The sequence below is a fragment of the Schistocerca cancellata genome, chromosome 7 (assembly GCF_023864275.1).
Source record: "Schistocerca cancellata isolate TAMUIC-IGC-003103 chromosome 7, iqSchCanc2.1, whole genome shotgun sequence".
Classification (NCBI taxonomy): domain Eukaryota; kingdom Metazoa; phylum Arthropoda; class Insecta; order Orthoptera; family Acrididae; genus Schistocerca; species Schistocerca cancellata.
In genome coordinates, this window is record NC_064632.1 from 182,994,147 (window position 1) to 183,020,679 (window position 26,533).

General features: G+C 39.5%; 1 protein-coding gene across 4 annotated transcripts in view; it reads right to left on the bottom strand.

Annotated features, from left to right (window-relative positions):
- Positions 1–210: 210 nt before the first annotated feature.
- Positions 211–26,533, bottom strand: part of LOC126092597 (UDP-GalNAc:beta-1,3-N-acetylgalactosaminyltransferase 2-like) — a 145,471-nt gene continuing 119,148 nt past the window's right edge. For 2 of the 4 annotated variants that reach the window (XM_049908291.1, XM_049908292.1), the window contains 2 exons: positions 7,957–8,214; positions 211–672 (listed from right to left, as the gene is read on the bottom strand). In XM_049908291.1, coding sequence (XP_049764248.1) covers positions 435–672; positions 7,957–8,214 — 496 coding nt within the window. In that variant the 3' untranslated portion in view covers positions 211–434. The remainder of the gene's footprint in view (positions 673–7,956; positions 8,215–26,533) is intronic. The other 2 variants (XM_049908293.1, XM_049908290.1) reach the window with 2 other exon arrangements.

Consider the following 26,533-nt stretch of genomic DNA (forward strand, 5'->3'; position numbering starts at 1 on the left):
TATGTATACCTGAAGACCTCAATTCTTGGAAAAGTCTAGACGAGGCCTTTACAAAGTGGTGGATGAATAAGACTGGTAGCACCCTTTCACATTTACAAGTCCTACCCTTTTTTAGCTTTTACAATTTTTACAATAAAAGTCTACTTCAACTACACTGTAATGAGAAGTGCGAGCAGTATAAAAATGACATATCACTCCCTACACACTAAAAGAGCTAAAAGGTGAGAGTTGATGCTGTGTTCATTAGGAAAAAATGCATACTCAGTAGATCTTACAACAATCACCTTTATGTCACATTATTCTGTCCACAGATAAACATGTTGTATTTACTGTCAACAAAATTGAATGGAATAGCAGGTAATCAGTACAATGACAGATGATCCAGATATTTTACACTTTGCGAATCATTTGACAGGTCTTTCTATGTCAATTGCTTAAGCAGTGACATTGCCATATTTCTGATACACTTTCCATAAGTGTCTCATTGAATCAGGTGTCAGTTCTCCAGTATTGCACAACTGTAGATTCTGCTCCGTTTTCTCAGCATAGGTGCATTCCCAGATGCAGGGACCTTTATGTTGCCATACTTGTGCATCCTCCAGCCAAACACCCATGCTCACATCTTCTCCTTGTGGCATGTGTACTTCTTGCTGCTGTGATTTATATATTACTCTGCAAGTGAAAAATAGAGAAAGAAAGAGTTAGAGAAACAATACTTCCATATCAGTTTGCATACAGTTTAAAGCTTTGGTGTGCATTATTTGTTAACAATGCTATTGACAGTTCATTATGTTCTGTAAAATGGTACATAGTTTCATGATTACACATTTCTTTTCATTATATTTTTTACTGAGAATATAAATGGTATTATTGTTGTAAAGAAACTGACACATTTCAGAACATAGTGAGAGATCTCATTTATGATCCATGGAACAGTCAAATGGCTACATGGTATTTAACCAAACTAGGAATACTTGCTGTGAAGCAGGCAAAAGCGAATACAAATATCTAAAAAATGAGAAAGACCTGAAGTGTAAAATGGTTAAGCTGGGATGGCAAGAGGACAAATGTAAGGATTTAGAAGCATATATCACTAGGGAAAAGATAGAAACTGCATACATGAACATTAAAATGAAGCAGCTGTATGAATATCAAGAGCTTAGACTGAAAGCCAGCCTTAAGCATAGAAGGGGAAGCTGAATGCTGGAAGGAGTATATAGAGGGTCTGTACAAGGGTGATGTACTTGAGGGCAATATTACAGAAATGGAAGAGAACATAGATGAAGATGAGATGAGAGATATGACACTGTGTGAAGAATTTGATGGAGCACTGCACTATAGCAAGAACAAATGCAACTTCTGTAGTAATATTATGAAAAAGATAGTTGCTACTCACTATACAGCAGAGATAATGACTCGCAGAGGGGTACAACAAAAAGACTGTCAGAAAGTGAGCTTCCAGCCAACAATTCACTGGAAATAGTCAACATACAACATACATATACACTCTCATACAAATGCAACACACACACACACACACGTCTCTGGCTGCTGAGGCCAGATTGTGGGGGAAGCAACTGGGGTGGGGGGGGGGGGTGTATGGAGGAGGCTGGGGGAGAGAGGAGAGAGAGGGAAGGGATAGCACGGTAGCAGGGTAGGGTGGGATGGGGGGGGGGGGGGACAACAAATTGCTCCTTGTGGGAGCATACAGGCACGAGGGGGAGAGAGGTTGGGCAGCTAAGTGAAATTGGGAGGTTGGATGGGGGAGCCGGGAGGGAGGGGGGGGGGGTCACAGAAAAGGAGAGAAGTAGAAAGACTGCAGGTGCATTGGTGGAACAGAGGGCTGTTAGTGCTGGAATGGGAACACAGAAGGGGCTATATAAGTACGGACAATGATTAATGAAGGTTGAGGCCAGGAGGGATACAGGAACATAGGATATATTGCAGGGATAGTGTCCACTTGCACAGTTCAGGAAAGCTGACGGTGGTGGGAAGAATCCAGATGGCACAGGCTATAAAGCAGTCACGGAAATGAAGAAAGTCATGTTGGGAGACATGCTCAGCGACGAGATAGTCCAGCTGTTTCTTGGCCACAGTTTGTCGATGGCCATTCATGTGGACTGACAGTTTGTTGGTTGTCATGCTCATATAGAATGCAGCACAGTGGTTGCAGCTTAGCTTGTAGGTCACATGACTGGTTTCACAGGTAGCCCTACCTTAGATGGGGTAGGTGATGCTTGTGACTGGACTGGAGTAGATGGTGTGGGGATGGTGTATGGGACAGGTCTTGCATCTAGGTCTTTTACAGGGATATGAGCCATGAGGCAAGGGTTTGGATGATGGGGGTGAGTATGGATGGACAAGAATATTGTGTAAGTTCAGTGGGCAGCAGAATACCATTGTGGGAGGGGTGTGAAAGACAGTGGGTAGTATATTCCTCATTTCAGGGCATGACGAGAGGTAGTCAAAACCCTGGCAGAGAATGTGATTCACTTGCTCCAGTTCTGAGGGGTACTGAGTCACATCCCCTCATGAGGAACTGAATCACTTTCTTCACTGGATTTTAACTACCTCTTGTCATGCCTTGAAATGAGGAATGTACCATCCTCTCCACCCTTCCCACAGTGGTAGGCTCATATCCCTGCAACAGACCTAGATGCAAGACCTGTCCCATACATCCTCCCAGCACCACCTGCTCCAGTCCAGTCAGCAGCATCATCACTTATCCCATCAAAGGTAGGGCTACCTGTGAAAACAGTCATGTGACCTACCCACTAGGTTCCAACCACTGTGCTGCACTCTACATGGCCATGACAACCAACAAGTTGGCAGGCACAAGAATGGCCACCAATAAACTGTGGGCAAGAGACAGTTGGATCACCCAACATAACATTTTTCACCAACAGACCCTCAGTTTTTCCACTTCTCTCCTTCTGCTAACCCCACCCCCCTCCTTCCCCTCCATCTAACCTCCCGACTGCACCTAGCTGCCCACACTCTCACCACCTCATTCAGGTATGCTTCCACAAGCAACACTTGATCAGCCTCCTCCCCAGCCCAGCCTCCTCCTTAACCTCATCACCCAGTTGCTTCTCCCATCATGTGCTGCTGCTTGCAGTCTGGCCTCAGCAGCGAGAGAGAATGGTCATGTGTGTGAGTTGTGTTTGTGTGAGTGCTTGTATGTATGTTGTTTATTTCTAATGAAGGCCTTGTTGGCTGAAAGCTCACTTTCTGGCAGTTTTTTTTGTTGTGCTTACCTGTGACTCAGCATCTCTGCTATATGGTGACTAGCAACTATCCTTTTCATAATATTTTCCTCTATGGAACATAGCACTTTATAATGAAACTCATAAGCTACAATGAAGTACACATTGTGTGTAGCACTGGACACACTGGTTTGACAACAGTAATATAGGTTATAGAATAGGCTGAAACTCATTTGCGATTGTGTAAATAATACTGTTTCTTTGATGGCTCACCAGTGAGTGCCAGGCGACTTACCTAAGTTACCTCTATAAGCAGGCCTGTGAACTGTATAGACACATGAGCACTGAAATCGCATGCGACATGAGTGAAGGTACAGTATATCACACTGAAAGACCCATGCTGAAACAAGGCTGTGGCAGTAGACAACATTCTATTACTGATAGTCTTGGGAGAGTTAGCCATGAGAAAACTCTTCCATCTGATGAGCAAGACAGAAGAAATACCCTCAGGCTTCAAACAGAATATAATAATTCCAAATCCAAAGAAAGCAGCTGCCAACAGATGTGAATATTATCAAACTAACTGTTTAATAAGTCATTGTTGCAAAATATTAACACAAATCCTTACAGATCAAGGGAAAAATGATAGACGCCGATCTTGAGGGAAATCAGTTTGGATTCCACAGAAATTTAGGAACATGCTTGGCAATACTGACCATACAACATCTCTTAAAAGATAAGTAAGGAAAGGCAAACCTACGTTTATAGCAACAGTAGACTTAGAAAACGCTTTTGACAATACTGAATGGAATACTCTCTTTGAAATTCTGAGAGTAGCAAGGGTAAAACACAGGGAGTGAAAGACTATTTACAACTTGTACAGAAACCAGATGGCAGCTGCAAGTGTTAAGGGGCATGAAAAGGAACCACTGGCTGAGTAGGGAGTGAGACATGGTTGTAGCCTATCCTCAATGTTATTTAATCTGTACATTGCGCAAGCACTATAGGAAACCAAAGAAAAATTTGGAGTAGGAAATAAAGTCCATGGAGAACAAATAAAAACTTTGAGGTTTTCTAAAGATATTGTGATTCTGTCAGAGACAGCATATGACATAGAGGAGGACTTGAATAGGATAGACAGTGTCTTGAAAGGAGGATATAAGATGAACACCAACAAAAGCAAAACAACAATAATGGAATTTAGTCACATTAATTCAGGTGATGCTGAGGGAATTTGATTAGGAAATTAGACACTTCAAAACAGTAGATGAGTTTTGCTATTTGGGCAGCAAAATAACTGATGATGGTCGAAGTAGAGAGGATACAAAATATAGACTGGCAATGGCAAGAAAAGCATTTATTAAGAAGAGAAATTTGTTAATGTCAAGTACAGAGATTTAAGTGTCAGGAAGTCTCTTTTGAAAGTATTTATAGGGAATGTAGCCACATATGGAACTGAAACATGTACAATAAACCGTTTAGACAAGAAGACAATAGAGGCTTTTCAAATGTGGTGCTACAGAAGAATGCTGACGATTAGATGAGTAGATCATATAACTAATGAGAGGCTACTGAATAGAATTGAAAAGGAATCTGTGGCACAACTTGACTAGAAGAAGGGATTGTTTGGTGGGACACGTTCTTAGACATCATGTGATCACCAATTTAGTACTGGAGGAGAGTGTGGGGGTTAAAAATCTTAGAGGGAGACCAAGAGATGAATACAGTAAGCAGACTCAGAAGGATGTAGGCTGCAGTAGCTACTCAGAGCTGAAGAGGATTGCACAAGTAGAGTAGCATGGAGAGTTGAATCAAACAAATCTTCGAACTGAAGACCATGACACAACACAACTACTTATAGAAATGTAGTATTGCCACAAGAAATAACACTTCATTTACGGCAGCAATTTCTTTTGGAAGAAAAAGCACTATTGCTAGTTATTCTTAAGTTCTCCCACCTATTTGTGTCATTTACTTTGTGTTTGGAAGATGATAGTCAGGACAGTAAGACACTGGGAATTGCATCAGCGAGTCATCAAAAAGAAAGAACCATGTGTTACGCACACAAAATTCTACAACAAAGGAATGATCATCTGCAGCATTATTTGGCATGAAACAAATAAACTTGATAACACATATGGTATTGGAACTTGCTAGACGACAGTTCTGCAACACTAATGATATGGAATTAAAATCATAAGTAACTAAATTCAATGAATTCTTCCTAACAGAAGCTAAAAACATATGGCCAAAAAATGATCCATCAAGAAAAGACCAATAAATTTACTTATATGGGACCACACCTACTGTTCATCACTGATTTCATCCATATGAGGTCTGTTCAAAAAATCCCAGAACTTTGTTTAAAAAATTTTTCTACACTTACCTTTTACTTACTGCACATAGCCTCATTCGAAATACTCTCCTCCACAATTGAAACCTTGCTCCCAATGCCGCTTCCACTTCCAAAAGCAGTCTTGGTACTCCCCTTGCTGGATCAGCCGAAGCGAGTGTCTGTGAATTTTCTTTTATCTCATCTCTCGTTGCAAATCTTCATCCTTTCAATGCGGTTTTCAACTTTGGAAATAAGAAAAAGTCTGCAGAGACCAGGTTTAGAGAGTACGAAGGATGAGGCAGCACAGTGACTTTGTTTTCTTGTGCAATAGTCATGCACCAACAGGGATGAATGGGTGAGTGTGTTATTATTATGAAAGAGCCATGAATTGTCTCGCCACATCTCAAGCCGTTTCCTTCTCGTATTATCTCACAGGCATTGCAACACAACTCAATAGTAACTTCGATTAACACTTTGTCCCTATGGCATGAATTCATAATGAACTAATCGTTCAAACTCAAAGAAAACTATCAGCATGGCTTTGAAATTTAACCTGACCTGATGAGCTTTTCTGGGCTTTGTAAAACATTTCTGACCCATTGTGAAGACTGAACCTTGATCTCAACATACACATACCATCACCAGTTATGATTCTCTTAAGGAACATCTCATTTCCATTCACGCAACATAAAAGCTCTTCATAGATTGTGAGGCAAAGGTCTTTCTGGTCCGGACTCGTGAGCCGTGGGACAAACTTGGTGGCAACACGATGCATTCCTAGATGCTGTGTCAGGATTTCATGACATGTTGCAACTGAAATGTTACATTCTTCAGCAAGCCCTCGGACACTCAGTCATCAATTGGCATGCACAATTTTGTTGACGTTCCTGACATGAGCGTTGTCGATAGATGTCGAAGGACGTCCTGAACAGGGGACATCGTTAACTTTCATCTGGCCATTTTAAAAGTGTGTGAACCATTCCTATCACCAAGTACAGCTTGAGCACTAATCACCATAGACTTCCGGCATCATTTGATGTGTCTTTGTACAGTTTTTCTTGAGTTTCACGCAAAATTTAATGCAGGTGCGTTGCTCCTCTGACTCTGCCGTCTTGAAATTCGTGAACTGTGCAACACAGTGTTCTACTCAATACAGCACTGAACAATAACAGAAATACAATAATGAAACTTCCGAAAGTTACACATTAAATACAAGCATTGGGATGCCAATCACATTTCGCTCCAACACAGCAACGGCACGAAATTACGAATGTTCCAGAATTTTTTGAACAGGCCTCGAATACAAGGGTTTACCAGAAATGAAAGTGACAGAAGCGGGAGTTCCAGGTAGACTAGCATTTAGAAAAAAATAGCACATTTGGTGCAAGTCAGGCGAGGCATGAGCCATTTATGTTAGTGTAGTTTGCAGGAAGTGGTTGGCACAGTGGAAAGAGTACAGAACAGTAATCCAAGGGTTGTTGGGTTGAGTCTATACACAGAAACTTTTTTCTATTTTTAATTTTTATGTTACACTGTAAATAAACAAAACTAATACTTGTATTTATTAATATTTTGACAAAAGGCATGAAAAGAAAACAGCAAGGAAAATTTGCGATTGCAAATAAACTTCCGGGTATGGATTGTGATGTGCACATAATAACTTCATATATAAAATTAGATACCTTTAATACTGTACACTTGATGATTTGCATCATAAAATCAGGAGAAGCAGTAATTGTTTCAGCATTTTGCACCAGTTATAAATGTCACATTTTTTACGATTAAATGATTACATGGATGTTTTAAAGAGTCTATAGCGACACAAACCTGGTTTGCACTCATACAAAGTTTTCTAGTTGAGAGCTAGCATGTTAATGAGCTCCATATCTAGGTAGCATAGTTCCCAGTGGCCAATGGATTGATTTTACCTCTGCTGGGAAACTATTGACCACATGCAGGGGCTGAGGCCTGCTCAAAGGCCAAAATAAAACAATCAGAATACAAAGTGTTGTATGCTTTTATTATAATACCTTCTTGGAATATTATTTGCAGAGTCCTCATGGGCACTGTAAGTACAATCATTTGTTGGAAATTTATTTGCAATCCCAAATTTCCTTTGCCTTTCCTTTTCATGCTTTTTGTGAAAATATTAAAAATACAACAATTAACATTTGAGCATTCTGGCCTGAGATGCTGGAGTTGAAGGTCATGTGTGCATGAGACGTGCTTGCTTGTGTTTATGACTAGTGTGTGTTTCTCTGTTGCTGGTTAAGGCTGTGGCCAAAAGCTTTATGTGAATGCCTTATCTCTTTTAATTGTGCCTGTCTGTAACTTAATGTGTCTTCTTTACAGTAAGTTGAAATCTATTATTATTATTATTATTATTATTATTATTATTATTATTACACACATTACCTTTCAACAAGATCCCAACTCAGCACATAACCACCACCACAAGGAAATGGTGGATATACCTTCCAAGGATGGGGAGCAGGTTCACGCCATTTCCCTGCAGTCTGCGGTTTCCATCCCTCACGGAAGGAGCCCCACCATGTCCAGGATTTACTGGCTTTTTCTGTCAATTCTTGCATCACAATTCTTGTGTCAACAAATACATCATCATCTGTTTTCATCACAAAATGTGGTTGAGTGGCCCAGCTTTGCTCCTTTAACCTAATGCAGGAGAAAAAGTATTGGATTGGAGACTATTTTTAGTACTAGTATTTTAAAATTAATGTCATTTTTCCAATAAATAAGCTCTAAAAGCACAAAAAATATCTCTGCATAGACTGTGCAATAAAATAAGTTGTCAGTGATGTACAAACAATTTTTAAAAAATCTTTACATCAATACACAGTCTGTTATTTTTCAATGCAATGAATAATAATTTAAGTGCAGCTCTAAATGCATCATCAAATCTTGTTTTTTGGATGTACAAAGAATAACCATACATTATTCTTGTTAGTGAATCTGTAGATATAAACATGAATAATAAGGATTTTGACTGTAAAAGAGAAGAGAACCTCTGTGCTGACTGGTCAAGAATACTAATATTGTAAGTACACTACAACTAACCTAAGCAATTTTTATTAGTTTCAGGACATCTACCAGAAAAATAGATCACAGCACTCCTAACTTCTGGAAGAACAGATTTCTTTTCTATGGGGCATAAAGGCACCACCAGATATCAGAATGAAAACCAAGTAGCTGGTGCAACACTACTGTCAACTGCTGTGGCACCATTGCCCATATGGTGCTTGTCACTAGGAGAACCCTCTGATGAGACTATGTCAAAATCCTGCACATAAGCTGACCCAAGGCCAGTCTGAGGCAGTTTTAATTTGATAGCAGTACAGACACAGTGGCAGTGCGCATCAGTTGGCCTGTTTATTTGTGTTTACTCTCAGACTCTACTAGCAGCTGGTTGAGATTTGACATTACGCAAACTCGACTTTAATTGGAAAACTTACTTAAAACAGAAGCAATGCTCTAAGAAACATTCTGTTATCTGCGTTAGTTTGTGAGTAGACTGCACTGAAGTGGCAGGGTCTGTGATACATGAAAATCAGACTTTGAATATTTTTGTGTTGAGGCAAGAGTCAACTCTTTCTTGGATGACAAGAGACAGTGCTGTGTTGGGCTGCATGACTTACATGTCTTTTCCAGTTGACTCATACATTGTGCATGCAGACTATCCTCTTCTTTCGATCATCAGCTATGTCGCTCTCACCGTTTAATTTTTCTCCGAAGACTGTATCAAGTTAGAGGGAATAATATTAAACAATTATCTATTCTTGAAATAAATCATGTACTTGTAGAATCTTTTCAGTTCAACAACAATATATTTTCAACTCTCATCCCCAAAGTAACAATTATTCTGTACAAGCTTCAGCAAGCCAACTGGTTCCAAGATAAATGTCAGAATCGACAAAACACCCATTAAATTACATACATGCTGCCTCATGCAGAGCCAAGACGTGAAGTAAGAGTCTCTATACAATACAGGCTTCATCTGTCCCTGTAACAATCCTCATGACACCACAAACCACGGAACATTATACAAACACCCTTTGACTTTTTGATATAAATTCCAAGATGCTGCTGGTAACCACTTGTCGGGGTCACTCAGCCAATGCAGCTCCTGGCTTCTCGTGACAGCTGTCCCTCCTGCACGCACACATTTGTGTGGCACAGTAAAAAGGTTCTCTCGCCCTCATCACTAAAATAACGGGTGTTCAAGATGGTGGAGAGCCAAGTGTTTCTAGAATTTACACTGAAATCCTTGAAGCACTACATATTCCTCCCCTTAGCTCTAATACACGATATTTTACACATATTCATCACATACATTAATATCTATCACAACAATAATTTATATTTCAATCGATATTCAATATATCTCTTTTAGTTCTTGTGTACTTAATACCTAAATTTTCCTTTCCTTGTTTTTGTTTGTTTCAACAATCACTATCTGAGCATTTCACCTAACATTGGAGTTAGTACTTTTACATCTAGGAATCGTGCAGACAACATTTTTGATTTCCAATCACAAACTCCAAGTGGCATAGACTTTTGATTGCCTCGTTATTTAGTATAATTCTCTAAACTATCTTTTTTTTAGTACTTAACAGTCTCATTTCCTACAGTAGCTTGTAGTCTGGAGGAAACGCTGGAGAAAAAAAATGAACATCTTCTTTCCGACACTCATAAGTCTTAATAACGCTGTCGATGTAAAGAATCCAAATTTATCAGAATAATCTCTACAAAATTGTGTGACTTCTGCCACAATACTGTCCTTCCCTTTAGGCACAGTACCTATACTTTACCTCTGGGTTGCTCCTATGGATGCACTACCTCCTTCCATTTTGGTAAGTACGCCCATTTCTTATTCCTATATTCTATGGCACAGGTCAATCCCCTTCTTGGTGCCCCTGGCCGCACAGTATAGATCAGCCTCTCTTTGGTCTGCCTATCTGTCCTTTCCTTCATTCAATAAAAGCTGGGTGTGCTCCCCTTATCCTTTGCGAGTAGGCCCCATGGTTCGTTGCCCTAGTATACATCTTTATGTATACTGTCGCTAAATATTACCTGGCAAAATTCAATTCTACTTCACACTTCACTCTTACCTCTGGGTACCTTATTTGATCCCCTAGAGTCCTCCACTACTTTTCAACTTCTACACTTTCAGCACACCTCATATTTATATATAATTCATTGTATCATACCTTTCTTTATTCTATACTTGTCCCACTATCCTACAAATCATCAGAACAAATATTCGACCGATATTCCTAAATAATTATCACCAGTAGTTCCTACCTGACTTATGCTCATTAGTTCTTCTTTAGTTTCTACTCTCCTTCATTTCTCTCACTTCCTTGTGTGATATTGAACTGTCTCTGTTCTTAAACATGTATAAATATATAAGAAGCAACAAAAGAAAAAAAAGGGACTATGCAGAACTGTCATTTATCAACCATACAATATGTGCCTCTACCCAGATGTACATATGTCTTTTTCCCTTCCATCTCTTGGCGGTTCTGACATCGCTTTAGGTTTCTAGCCTGTAATTTCCATGTTTGTGTCTAAGTGTAATCTTGTGTGTATGTCAATGTGTGTTCGTGCAGCCTGATTCTTTGACCTACTTATGTGTAATAAGCTGAAGGTTATAGGAAACCACAGAGAATGAGAAGGACATCAGCGATAGAAGTATATGCAGACACATGTTGATGGTGTTGAGACAGCAACCAGCCACAAATTTATTTTCAGTTCCTTTATTCAAAAGGTACCATTACCGGTTTCAAATCATTATGATTCATCCTCAGACGGTTTCCATGCTTTCATTACAACATGTGGTGCATTTTTTTTACAGATTAATTGTCCTAAAATATAGATAATACATAATTATGAGCACACCACACAGATGGTTGCGTTACAGATTTGCATTGGATGTGACTTACGTGAAATGCTGGTTTGGAGTGTAATGCAACCATCTGTGTGGCGTGCTTATAATTATATATTATTTATATTTTAGGACAATTAATCTGTAAAAAAAAAAAAAAAACGCGCCACATGTTGTAATGAAAGCATGGAAACATCTGAGGATGAATCGTAATGACTCGAAACCGGTCAAGGTACCTTTTGAATAAAGGAACTGAAAATAAATTTGTGGCTCGTTGCTGTCTCAACACCATCAACATTTGTCTTCAAATAACAGCCACGGTCTCCAACCATGTCATCATATGACAAAATTGCACGAAGAAGTCTATGCATATGAAAAGAGGGAACAATAGACCGGTACTCAAATGAGAAGTAAGAAAGGAAAAAAATAGAGATGGTTGCTAAGATCGAAGGAGAAAAAGAAGATAGCCCCAAAGACAGGAAAACCATTCCCACCCCCCTTCCCCAGGATCCCTACTTTGCCGATACTTGAGTGAGAAGCTGGAGGAGGTACAATGTTAAACGTCTCCTGCAGAATGGACATTCTCCCCTTCACCTTTGAAGCCCTCGAAGAAAAATCTTAGCAACACTTATGGAATGGCAAATGGTGAAGAATCAGTCACACTTGTTTGCGAGGGTCATCTGAAAGGTGTGGTGTGTGTGTGTGTGTGTGTGTGTGTGTGTGTGTGTGTGTGTGTGTGTGTGTGTGTGTGTGGTGTCAGTCATGTCTTTACCTACATTACCCGCCCCTTTCAGGATTGATACAAACCCTTGCATCAACATCACATCTCATAAAAAGTATAAATGTTCTACAAAAATACAAAATTATACACTACGATAAGATAGTTATTTCATTAGTCACCTCATATTATATTATTCTTAAATATAATATTCTATTCTGTTCATTCCATCTTAAAGTCACATATTACACCTTCTACCAGAATATTATTCTCTTCGTTCCATTTCATGTTTAGAGATCACTGTTTATGCGTGATTCTCTTAAATTAGTCACAATCTTGTAGTCATATTTGGTCACTTAAATACTAACATGATAGGATAGTTTAAGAGGTTATGAATAGATTACAGAATAGTTGAAGATTTGAAGAGAATTTGATGTAGGAAAACTAATGCGGAAGTAACACTGAAAACAACTCAGGAACCGATGGTCATCACTCCACCCATTAACACAGAATGTTAACACCCTGGGGAACAGATGTGACTCTGCTCGGATCCCATGGATCTGAGATTAACCTCACTCGATTGATTACGGACCAATACTTCTCGTTAAATGTGAAAGTCTCCCCACAACAAAACAATTACCATTTTACTAGGAAGCATGACATTAAGTAAAGTTATTCTATGTTCTAATCTATCCTGGACATGTTCGAATTCTTCCCATAAGTCATCTCTAACATTGCTATAATCATTAATTTTGGAAAAAGCAACAGTTGAAACATTTCCGGAGATTATACTCTTGATAATTTCTTGATCTATAATTATCTCAAAAGGTTCCGCCAGACTACTTACATTTATCATGTCAAAATTGGCTAGTTTTTCCTTAAAATTTCTCTCTACGTCATCAACTCGAGTGTTGATGCCTGCAATTTGTGACTGGACAATAGGGATCATCTTATCCTGTCTTTCTACACTGTCTTTTAAGGCATGCAACGTTTGCTTTACCACATTGAATGTAACATTGCATACATTTTGAAATGACCCTAATTTTTCGACAAGTTCCATTTCTATATTATTACATTTATCTTCAATGTCAAATTCAAATTTTTTAAGTTAAATCTTGAAATTGCACACCCTGTCTCTGGTTAAATTCAGTAAATAGTTGATTAATGTGAGTATTTAAAGAACTGGTTAGCTCATTCTTTAAATCTAACTTCAGATTTTCAACTCTCTTACTCAGAGTGTTAAACTCAGTCTTTAACATGGTTACATTTGTTGCTTGACTGTTTAAGACTTCGCTTTGGCTACTTAAAACCTTACTCTGAGCATCTAATTTGGTGTTCAATTGTGCATTCACTGAATCTAACTTAAAACTTTGATCACTTAGTTCCTGTCTTAAAGAAGCATTTAACTCTGCTCTTTGAGTATCTAACTTAGCATTTAGTTCTTTTCTCAAATAGGCATTTTCATCACTTAGTTCTTTTCTTAAAGCCGCTGAATCTGCTCTCTGGGCTTTAAGTAAATTCACTACCTCAGACTGGTCTGGCACCTCTTTACTCACTGTCATAACCATGGCTGGTTCAGAAGTTTATCCTGTTTCTTGAATGCTATCCATATCCCGAGTGACTTTTGACCTAGAGATCATCTAACACAACTTCACCTCTAAATGTACTAGCTACAGTACTATAGTCTTTGAACAGTTTCTTCTTCTTTTTAATTTTCTACTCGAATAATTATTGTTGTTTGCTCACCCAGCGTAGAGTTCTATGCTGTGTCGGCAAGCAGGTGTAAAATCGACACCGGTGAATAGCACAGGCGCCAGCAGTGTCGAACACTGGTAATGGCATCGGTGTCGGCGAGCAGACGTGAAGTCAGCAACAGGGAACGATAGCCATTGCAGTCAGCAATGGTGGCGCGTTACTGCGTCGGCAGCTGGTTACTGCCTTGGCTGGTTACTGCGTTGACGTCAGTGGCTGGTTGCTGCATGTGTGAGGAATGCTTCCTCCCCACACCCAAATCATCTTAATCGAAAAGTTGAGACCTTCCCTTCATTCTTTTGATGTTACCTTCTCCCATCTTATATTGTGTTGCATTTGCAACTTTCTTCCTTTGGTTCAGTAGACACAACGCAATTACTCCAAACAGTTTCTCAGTCTTGTTATGCATGGTTGCTATGGCAACTCAAATATCTTCTCCCCATTTTTGGCTTACAATTTCCCTTTTTCTTCGAGTCCTTTCTCTTGGTTGCCACGTTCTAACACTTTTTTGGATGACAAGAAACAGTGCTGTGTTGGGTTGCATGACTCACATGTCTCTTCCAGTTGACTCATACATTGCGCGTACAGCCGATCCTCTTCTTTGGGTCATCAGCTATGTTGCTCTCACCATTTAATTCTCCTCCAAAGACTGTATTACATTAAAGGGAATAATATTAACCAAATCTCTAATAAATCATGCACTCGTAGCATCTTTTGAGTTCAACAACAATATATTTTCAACTCTCATCTTCAAAGTAACAATTATTCTGTACAAGCTTCAGCAAGCCAGCTGGTTCCATGATAAATGTCATAATCGACAAAACACCCATTAAATTACATACGTGCTGCCTCATGCAGAGCCAAGACATGAAGTAAGAGTCTCTACACAATACACACTTCATCTGTTTCTGTAACAATCCTCATGACACCACAAGCCATGGAACATTATACAAACACCCTTTGACTTTTTGATATAAATTCCAAGGTGCTGCTGGTAACCACTTGTTGGGGCCGCTAATCAGACACAGCTCCTGGCTTCTCATGACAGCTGTCCCTCCTGCACACACACACACACATATGCGTGACACAGTAAAAAGGCTCTCTCACCCTCGTCATTAAAATAATGGGTCTTCGAGATGGTGGAGAGCCAAGTGTTTCTAGAATTTACCCTGAAATTCTCAAAGCACTACAAGAGCTAGGGTTTTCCACCAGGGGGGAGCTACAACAATTACTAATGCAAAATGTGCACGGTTAGCAGGAGCTAGTGGTATCAATGTTATTTGGTGACTGTAACAGCAATATGCACTGTACCATCACTGTTTATGGCTTTTCCACCATTTAATGAACAAAGTGAAGAGTGGGTGTTGATAACTGACAGTTGAAGTTACACTTGACTGTTTGGCAAGTTTCTGACATGGAAAGACTAAAGACAGAGTGCTTCTAGAAGCTTTCCCTGCAGACAGAATATGCCATAATCTTTTGAGCGTGAATCTGGGATAGTAATATTACTTGTAAGGTTACAAGCCAAAATATTGGAAAAACAAATATTACTATTCTGGATGCATGCCTGAAAGATGATGGAATAAAAGGTGATGTTCTTGTCATGAAATCTTGAATTATGTCACTTACTACAGAAACTAGAGCCATTAATGCATGTGGCAGAACCTGAGTTGTCTAGAATATTTTCTTCATCACATGAATATTTCTGTTTGAAAAAACATATTACCACAGCTACGTTAGAATTTTGGCAGTGGAAAAAGGGCCCAAACAAGTCTTGTGATGACTGGACCACCAACCTATAGGAAATAAGTAGGAATTGTAGTTTTAAATGTCTGAGGAGGCAAAACTATGCAGATATTCCAGTTGGTGACATTATTGTGTGTCTTACCCAACTCAGATGTGAGGAAGCACACACTGAGGAAATTTACTCTCTCTCTAATGTGACTATCTCAAGCATGTGAAATTGCCCACACAGCCCAGACGTTGTTTATGATGTAAGAAGATGTTGTGGTAGCTCTCTGACACCAGTAGTGTGGGACATAATGCCACGTCTGGTGGGGACCTCAACAATCTGTGGCACAGATCACATCAGAAACAATTGAGGCATGTGAGACAAACCTTTAAGCCCATGGATGTAACCATGTGCCTTTGCTAAGAAAACTTCCAGTTTTATTTACTTCCAATTACATCACTCACTCAGTAAACTTTCTCGTGGTAACTGATGCGGACGATATTTTTGGGGCAGACTCTTACCATGCTTTTGGATTTAGAGTTCACAAAAAACTACATACCATGCAGTGCCAATAACCTTGTGTCACCCTGAAGACTTTCTGTGATAAACATACTCAAATCTTCTCACGTGGATTAGGGAAGCCACTGATTTTGAAGCTTACATCACTATTAAGCAAACGGCTGCCTTATGCTTTCTTTCAAAGTTCGCCCAGTGCCCCTTGCTCTGAAGGATGCCTTCTAGACAGAAATTGATAGACTCACTCATGAAGATTTGTTAATGCCTATTCTCCATAGCCAGTGGGCTACTCCACTGCTAACAGTATGCAGACTCAATAGCACTTTGAAACTTTGAGGTAATTTTAAAGTAATGAGAAAAGCACAAACTGAAGTGAAAACTTATCCCTACTGACCCCAGATGAACTCTTCTCAAATTAGGCCATGGTACTTTATTCGGTAAAACTGACCTTGCAGAGGCATATTTTCAAATTCCCTTCAATGCAGCATCACAAGCTTTCCTATTGCTCAATATGCTGTATGGCTCCTACCTTTACAATCGGTTACCTTTTGAAATTTCTTCGCCCTGCCACATTCCAGCACTTCCCGAGGGAAGTGTGATAGGACTGCTGTTGTTCCCTTCTCTACATACATAAATGATTTATGATCTGGCGGACAGGAGGGGCAGCAATCTGCAATTGTTTTCTGATGACGCTGTGGCGTACAGTAAGGGATCAAAGTTGAGTGATGTAGGAAGATACACAATGGCTTAGACAAAATTTATAACTGGTGTGATAAATGGCAGCTAGCTCTAAAGATGTAAAAATGTAAGTTAACGCAGATGAGTAGGAAGAACAAGCCTGTACTGTTCAGATACAGTATTACTATATATCCTGCTTGACACAGTAAAGTCGTTTAAATAATTGTGTGTAATTTTGCAAAAAATCTGGTAGGGAAGGTGAATGGTCAACTTTGGTTTACTGGGAGAATTTTAGGAAAGGGTGGTTCACTTGTAAAGGAAACAGCATATAGGATGCTGGTTCAACGTATTACTGAGTACTGCTCCAGTGTTTGTGATCTGTAACAGGTCAGATTGACGGAAGATATTGAAGCAATTGAAGGCAGGCTGCTAGATTTGTTACCAATAGTTTCAAACAACACACGTTACGGAGATGCTTCGGGGACTCAAATGGAAATCCCAAGAGGGAAGGTGATGTTCTTTTTGAGAAATACTACTGAGAAAATTTAAAGAACTAGCATTTGAAGCTGACTGCTAAATGATTCTACAGCCACTAACATACATTGTGTGTAAGGACTACGAAAATATGATGCAAGAAATTAGGGCTCTTATGGAGACATTCAGACAGTTGTTTTTCCCTTGTTCTATTTGCAAGTGGAATAGGAGGCGAAATTACTAATAGGGGTAGAGAGTACCCTCCGCCACGCACCATATGGTGGCTTGCAGAGTATGTAAATGTAGATATAGACCAATTACTATGAAGTATTCCAAAATGTGTCACATATCTTGTTGAGGTTTTGGTTACAGGAGCAATTCCAGAGGATCCTCTCCACATCCTTACGCTCTTATTTCAGAGCAGACAGGAAAAGGAATAAACTGCAATGTGTGAAAGTGTTTCTTTATGCAACCATCCTTGACACATTTGGGAACTTCTTGGCCAATGGATCTGAGCAAACAGAAGATTATATTGGGGCCACCACCTGTGAAAACATGATGTCTAACACCGCACCTAATGCCTTCTGTGGTTTTCTAGCAAGGTAAAGGGAGATCACAATTGAGCACTACAGCCTGGTGGAGGAGCTTCATGGCTGCCTGCATCACACTCACATGGATGTGTTGCACCTGCCGCCGGTGTATGTCATCATCGCGGCCTCTCTCTTCCAGGTAGGTGTCTTCTGTGGGGACTCACAGTTCGACAAGCACAAACCTGGATTCACAGGACAATCTCCATCCATGATTGGTCCATAATGTAAACCATGGTCTCCGCCCATATACTTGTGCAACACAACAGAAATCAACTTCATGTCCAGAATCTTGTCAGCAGCCACCTTTTTCTACATCCCAGTGGCTCATCCAGTCCTGAGGTGACATATAAAATTCACATCAAGATTTGTCCTGCCCTGACCTTCCACAACATGCCCATGGAAATTGACCTGCAATCCTTCCTCGTGGCAATTCCTTTGGGCCTTGCACTACCCACCATTTTCTTGCCAAACAATCACTGCTGGGGAAAGGGATGTAGTGACAATACCCAGTGTCACTATGGAAAGTGAGAAGCTGGTCAACATTACTGTTGACTGCCCAAGGCACCAATACTTACAGTGTTCTTGTTATCAGAAGTCTCCTTTGATGAGACCACGCCAGATTCCTGCATATAACAGTTATGTAATTAACAAAGTACACACCGACTGACATATTAGTTTGATAAATGATGTTTATGTTTCACACTCTATGTGTGCTATTGGCAAAACTTTGAAACTGCGTGAATTGATCTGAATTGGATTGCTTATTTTAAGACAGCTTGTCATAAATGAAGAAGAAGGCTTTTTGGCAGTAATTTCACTGTGTTAAACTTTTTCTGTGTGAGTATACACAGTTTGTACCACTTGAACAACAGTTAATTATTGATGTAGTTTCTAACACTACTTTTTTTTTATTAAAGTATACTTTGAATTGTTTTATGTTCCCGATAAGTCTCCTCTCCAAGAGATTGCGGGTGGGCAGGTGAGTGAATGAAAGAGGGTGGGTGAGTGGATGAATCAGTCAATCAATCATAATGAATGGAAATAAAAAATGATAATAATGATGTATGGGGTTGGTTTCATGGTCCACATTCCTGTGATTAGCCCCAATGCAGGTCTTGTTCTAAATGATCTTACTTTCATTTGTGTAATTTAGATTCATCTTCAAACAATGGAAAATCCTGGATGGAATGTAACAATATTGTGAGAAGGAAAGTTGCCACTCATCATATAGTGGAGACGCTGAGTCACAGATAGGCACAACAAAAAGAATTTCACAATTAAAGCATTCAGCGATTGGCCTTCATCAACAACAGACATAAATACGCATGCACACATGGCTACACACATGCACACACATGTGTGTACGCGCGCACACACTCACACACACACACACACACACACACACACACACACACACACACACACCCAAATGCAACTCACACCAGTGCGACTAAGCATCTCCGCTGTATGGTGTGTGGCAACATTCCTTCTCACAATATTGTTAGAGTCACCTTCCTGTCACCAGCACCTTAGACCTGCAGGAATGGGAACCTGCTTCATGTGGCCTCAACTTACATAGAGCACATGAATGGACACAGAACTGTCCACTTTGGGAATACCCGGTATGTAGTTGCTAATCATGCCCTAATGAAACTGTGCCCTAATGAACAACTTAAGGAATCTGAATGCTGCTGTACTATATTTACATCCTCCCATCCGTTTACTAGCTCCCCTGAACTATGAAGATGGGACCTTGCCCTCCAGTTTATTCTCATATCCCAACATGGTCCTAAACTTAAGCTCTCAACATAGAATTCCCCCCCCCCCCCCCCCCTCTCGCTTTTTGTTATTATTAATTTATTTATTCACTCAGTTATTTTCTTTATTGTATTTTTACCTTTTTACCTCTGCTTTCTGTCCCTCTCTATTTGTTTTTTTCCCCATCCCAATTATTTTGCTTTTTGTTCTAAAAGCCACGATTCATTTATTTTTTCTTCCTCTTAATCCAGCTTTACTTCTCACTATATAGCCATCATCTGTAGACTGAAACTGAACGCGGTTCTTACCGATGTACTATCTTTGACCTACTTTCTCTGATGCTACTCCTTCATGTTTTTTGCACTTTGTCATCACAACTGGTGAGCTGATGGTAAGTACTGGCCAGCACTCCAGTGTCATCTATATTACAAACAGACTAACCCAGCTGATGGGTCATGGTGCACAGTCTCAATTGCAGGTTGCCTATCTAAGGACTTCCAGGTGCAACAAAAATTTGACTGTCAATATTTCGTATAATTATTGCACAAATTTAAAAATTTGAAGTGCTGTCATACTCTGCTCATTATGAGGTATAATCTTATGTTAAAGGTTTAAAGTAGTAAGACAAGTATTGCAGGTAGAAAATGTGTATATGTATTGGGGCAGTGTAGCTAACTACATGCGAATTATCCTGGCGATATTCATCCAGTTTTCGAGAATGAGAGAAGCTAGTGACTTCCAATAAACTTTATATACAATTTCAGATCTTTATAAATTTTTTCTCATTGGCATACTTCACAAAATGATGAAAGGAAAATATTTATTGCTTACTGTCTTTTTACTGTTCTTACAGTAAAACTTTTGCATCGGCCATGACATTTTAATTTGTCATCTCTTTCCTATTAACTCTATTTGCAACACACTTTGCAGACAGTATCCAAATGTACCATGACATCACTGTATGACATGTAGTTCAGGAGATATAATAGCATAAAGATCAAGAAATAGTGCAAATTGTTGTTGTTGCTATTCAGGTCTTCAGTCCAAAGTCTGATTTGATGCAATTCTCAGAGCTACTCTAACCTGTCCAAACCTCTTCATCTCTGAAAAACTACTGCATCTTACATCCTTCTGAATCTGCTTATCATATTCATCTCTTGGTCTTCCACTATGATTTTTACCCTCCACATTTCCCTCCAGTACTAAACTGGTGATCCCTTGATGTCTCATAACATACTCTATCAACTGATCCCTTCTTCTAGTCAGGTAATCCCACAATTCCTTTCCTCCCCAATTCTATTCAGTTACATGATATACCTATCCAATCTTCAGCATTCTTCTGCAGCTTCACATTTCAAAAACTTCTATTCTCTTCTTGTCTAAACTTTATTGTCCATGTTTCACATCCATACATGGCTACATTCCATACAGTGCAACCCTGCAATATCGTTATCTTTGTATACGTACTTCCATGTGGTGAAACTTCTTGATGTGTGAGTGGTGCTTTAGATTATATGTATCCACACACATAAAAAAATGTGCATCATACAGTCTTCACTGTTGCATGATCACAACAAATCAACATTGGAATGTTATGGTGTGGATTTTCAATAGCACCACCACCCCGAGAAAACTTCATCCTTTGGGGAAATAAAAAGTGAAAGCTAATGTAAAATGTATCTTAACATGAACTAGCCCTCTGAAGATGAACCTGTAATATTCGAAACTGGTAAAGGTGCTATTTAAATAAACAAAGCTGCTTGTCACTGCTATCTTCTATGTAAGAGTCAACTTATATTTTGTACACTCCCACAGGCTCACAATGTCAGTTTTTGACAAAATAGCATGGAAATTAGATTTTTTTTTCTTTTAAGAAATGTGACACCAACAAATTGGCTTAGTAAGTTACAACCTACCAGATACACCTCCAACAGTATTATGAAAAGGATGGTTGCTACTCATCTTATAGCAAAGATGGCGAGTCGCAGATAGGCACAACAAAAAGAATTCACAAATATAGGTTTCGGACAGTAAGGCCTTCATCAAAATTATATGACAAACACACACACACACACAAACACACAAATGCAACATACACACACATTACTGCAATCTCTGGCAACTGAGGCCACACTGCGAACAGCAGTACCAGAGGTGGCGGTAAGGAGGAGGCTGGGGCAGAGAGGGGGAGGGATAGTAGGGTAGGGGTAGCGGTCACTGACGTGCTGTTGGGGAGTGTACAGGGGCAAGGTGGAAAGAGGGTAGGGCAGCTATGTGCTGTCGAGAGGTTAGATGGAGGGCAGTGGAGAGGTGGGGATAGCGGAAGAGGAGAAAAGTAAATGTAGTGCTAGTATGGGAACAGAGAAGGGGGCTGGATAGAAGTGAGCAATGACTAACCTTCATTAGTCATTGTCCTCTCCCATCCATACATGAAATGACCAAGCAGGAGCTTGAGAGATACACTGAAAAATTAACTGACATGACTAGGATGAAACAACCAATGTTTTATCTTAACAAATTCACCAAAAAGCAAATGGTTTTCTGATGCAATAACAGAGAGTGCTTGAGACTGTTCAAAGGAAAATGATTGGAATTATGACAATGTAGTTAAATTGACTAAAAGAGGTACTTGATTTGATATATCTGAAGTAGAAGCAACAGTTGTATATCTGGGACTAAATCCTACAAGTCTTTGTATCATAGATGAATTTCTAATAATGCATTGGAAGCCAATTCCACTAGAAGCTAACTTTTAAGTAGCCAAAACATTGGCTCCAGATTCAAGGTAAATGCACACACTAGTTTTCTGTAACAGTAGGTGAACTGAAGGCACACTTTGCTCTCTGCATCCCTATGTCACAGACAAGGAAATCTACCACTCAAGGTAACTGGTCAAATTGGGTCCTCTCATCCTGTGATCCAAGTGACATGCACCTCCTTTTCTATTTTTGCCAACCTATTTCTCTCTTTTCTCTGAGCAAGGAACTAATAGTTCCGAAAGCTAGTATGGTATCATCACTTTCACTGTTATGACTGTCTACAGGCAATACTAAAAATTTTACTTCCTGAAGGTAAGTGAAGGCCAGGAATTCTGCCTCATAATTTATTAGTTTTCTTTGTTGAATTAAAGACATTCTCATGCTAATGTACTCTGTTATTATTCACAATTTTACACATAAATGACAATGGATCATGAAAATTTTGTTGTCAATTCTTTGGGTTAAAAAAAATGGTTCAAATGGCTCTGAGCACTGTGCGACTTAACTTCTGAGGTCATCAGTCACCTAGAACTTAGAACTAATTAAACCTAACTAACCTAAGGACATCACACACATCCATGCCAGAGGCAGGATTCGAACCTGCGACCGTAGCGGTCGTTCAGCTCCAGACTGTAGCGCCTAGAACTGCACGGCCACTCCGGCCGGCCTTTGGGTTATTTGGGTATTTGTGTCACCTAGTGATCCACCCAGAACAGGCTTTCATGTTGGGATAATAATGAGCCATTTTGGTCCCATGGGATGCCTGCGAAATAAATGTCCACCTAGACAGATACCAACATGCTTGGATAAGCCTTATACAACAGGTGCCCAAAAGGTTGTCCACAAATGACTGATTTGGCTTAACTGCCATACATCCCTTCACCATGTAGTGTAACGGCACAAAAGTATTTATACATCCCATCAGCATTTAGTGTAATGGAACAGAAGTATTTTTATTACAACTTGAGATTGAGGTTTTTTCTTTCTTTCTTATTAGTGATTTGTGCCATTACTGAAAGCCAGGGAGTGAAGTCCACATCCCCACTCCCTGTGACAAACAATGTTCCACTTCTGCACTGCATGGTGTTTGCTGAAGCACATAGAGTTTACGGATATGGAGGACTGTGGGTACCTACCACTCCATAGCCCATTAACCTCAGGTTTGCCAGACTTGTACCAATAAAGACAGGACAAGTTGCTTGAGGTGCCGACCATTTGGCATGAACCGGGGGTCATCCATGCCTTATCGAATGTCATGGATTGTACAAACTCTGTATCAAGGACACGGGCAACAATCGGTCTCATATTATCTTGTCAGAAGATAACATCACAAAGACCTCAAAGATATGGTACAGTCACCTGGTTAACATGTCAGAAATGAGGCACATGGCGTGCAAATTACTCCTTATGTGAATGAGAAGTGACTGTTTTGTGTACCCAATGGCACCCATACTCTCACACAAGTTGCTCAACGCATATGACAATCATAGATGCAATGTGACAATTTGTTCTCCATGGAGCCTCCACATGCAGGTACATTCACTGCATGTACAGAACCAGGAATTTTCTGAAAAAGACAGTGTGGCACTATGTCGGTTTTCAGTGTCATTATGGGGTGCACCAACACTGGTGTGTATCTCTTTGTCACCATGTGAAGGGAAACCACAACAATGGTCGCCATGCTGACAGCACATGGTGCTCCATATGTGGTCACACTGTCCACGTGGATACTTTTACTGCTGCAAATTAGCCCATTTTCTGACTCAGATTCATGACATGGTTGTAGATTCCTATGGAGATGAATGAACAATATCTGTTCTTTTTGGCATTAGTTGTGTGACTTTGCTAAAATCCTGCATGGCATCAAGTAAGGCTCTCCTGAAACCATTAGTTCTATATTCACATGACAGTTGTGAGGCCCTCATGAATACAAGCAACAATATCACTGAATGATAAACCACAGCATTGACAAGGCCACTATCCTGCCACTGTTGAATTCTGACAAGCTATAACACGATTGGCTGATGTGTCATATTAATAGATGTTGCCTCTCTCCTCTTTCCCACAATAATTAATATGTTTTTGCTACTAACTTTTAGGAAGTGAACAATGAAAGGCCTGATTGGTAACAGTTAATGATAGGTCACACATTTATTACCAAAGTGATTACTTACTTCAAAACCAAATTAACTTCACTCAGTTTCAGCAACATCCTCCATGCCACAATACGGCATTAATTATGAGGTCATTAGGAAAGTAAGGAACATTTTTTCTACAGAAATTTTTATCTGATACAATTAAAGAAAACTGTATTTTATATACAATTTGATATCCAAGCTACTTTTCCACACAGTCACTGTTCAAATTTAGGCACTCATCATATCATTTTACCAGCTTTTCTATGCATCCTGCATACTCAGTTCCCACCAAGTCGTTGAACCACTGATTAATGACTTCTTTAAATTCATCATCACTTCTGTAGTGTTGTCCACTCAAATAATAATTTGGGGAATAAGTGATAATCACTTGGGGTTAAGTCCAGACTGTGTGACAGATGTTGAAACATTTCCCGCTGAAACTGCTGTGTGACACCCACTGCAAGCAGACGTGCATTATAATGGAGGAGGATGACTCCATTGGTTAGCATTCCATGCCTCTGGTTTTTAATGGCACAGTGGATTCGTTGAAGTATGTGACAGCAGGCCACTGCATTTATGGTCTCACCTTTGGGCATGTGGTCGATTAGCAGGACACCCTTACGACCTCAAGACATTGTAGCCATAATCTCTCTGGTGCTCAGAATTTGTTTTGCTTTTGTTGGTGTCATTGTGGATTGCAAATGATGCCATTCCATTTATTGGCACCTTGTCTCTGGTGTGAAATTTGTTATCCAAATCTCATCACCAGTGACAATTTGATTTAAAAATTCATCATCATCCTTTTCATAGCAACTGAGAAATGTCAATGTAGTTACTATTTGCTTGGTTTTGTGTTCTGAAATATACCAGGCCATGACAATTAATTAGCAAATATTCATCTTCACTTCTCAACAATCTCCGGTGCTGCAGTAGCTGTTAAAGAATTTGCAAGTTATCTGCTGCACCAAAGTTTGCTGCAACTTGCTGAGCCCTTGACAGTGTCACTATAGATTTGATAGTGCTAAGAGAAATTTCAAGAAATTCAGGTTGACACCACGTCCTCTTTCAAAATCACGTATTTATTGCATAACACTGTAACAAAATTGGCTGACAACAACTGTCGGAAAACTACGCCACTCCTTATAAATTTGTAATAATTACTGACTATATCATCCATTATTGGAAATAAAATAATGGATTAAAATCAAAATCCTGCTAGAGTGCACATACTGTCATCATTCAGTTATGCATTAACTCATTCCTCTCATACTGCAACATAAAGCTTTACATGGCTTTTAGCCTTTAATATTGAAATTTATAAAATATATTCACTAACAATGGTTTTTTATAATGTTGCTTATATCATGACGATTATTAGTTGGAAAATGTTCATAACATTTTTGTGAGTTTACTACACAAATACAAACAGCATGCCAATTTCAATCCTCACAAAAATTACCCTGCAGTTACAAAATGAGAACTGTCTATGTTTTGTGTTCAAGTGTTGATTAGTAACAGCCAAACCAGTGCAGAGATATATGTATGTTTGCTATAGTTAGAATGAAATTCATGACAAAATATGAATTGGTATAATAAAATGAATTCTAAATGATCAGATAACTGGAATAATGCTGTCACAAAATTGTTAGAAGCCTGCAAGTGTGACAGTCTGACACCTTAGGTCAACACTTCAAGTCATCCTTATCCTAATGATCATATACTGTTATGTTACATTGGTACGTTCAGTTCGTCTGACAAAATTCGAGGAATCCTCCTGGCACACACATTTTATAGCCAGATCTGCAGTAATAATCTTGTCGAACACAGTTTTTGAAATGTCTGGAAAGAATGAGTGCAGTTCACTAATTGTGAAATGCCTGTCTTCTGGGATTTTTGTTTCAATCCTTGCTTGGAATCTATCAGTCACCAAGGAGAGTCAGCCAGACCGATCTCTGTCACAAACATTCTTCCGTCT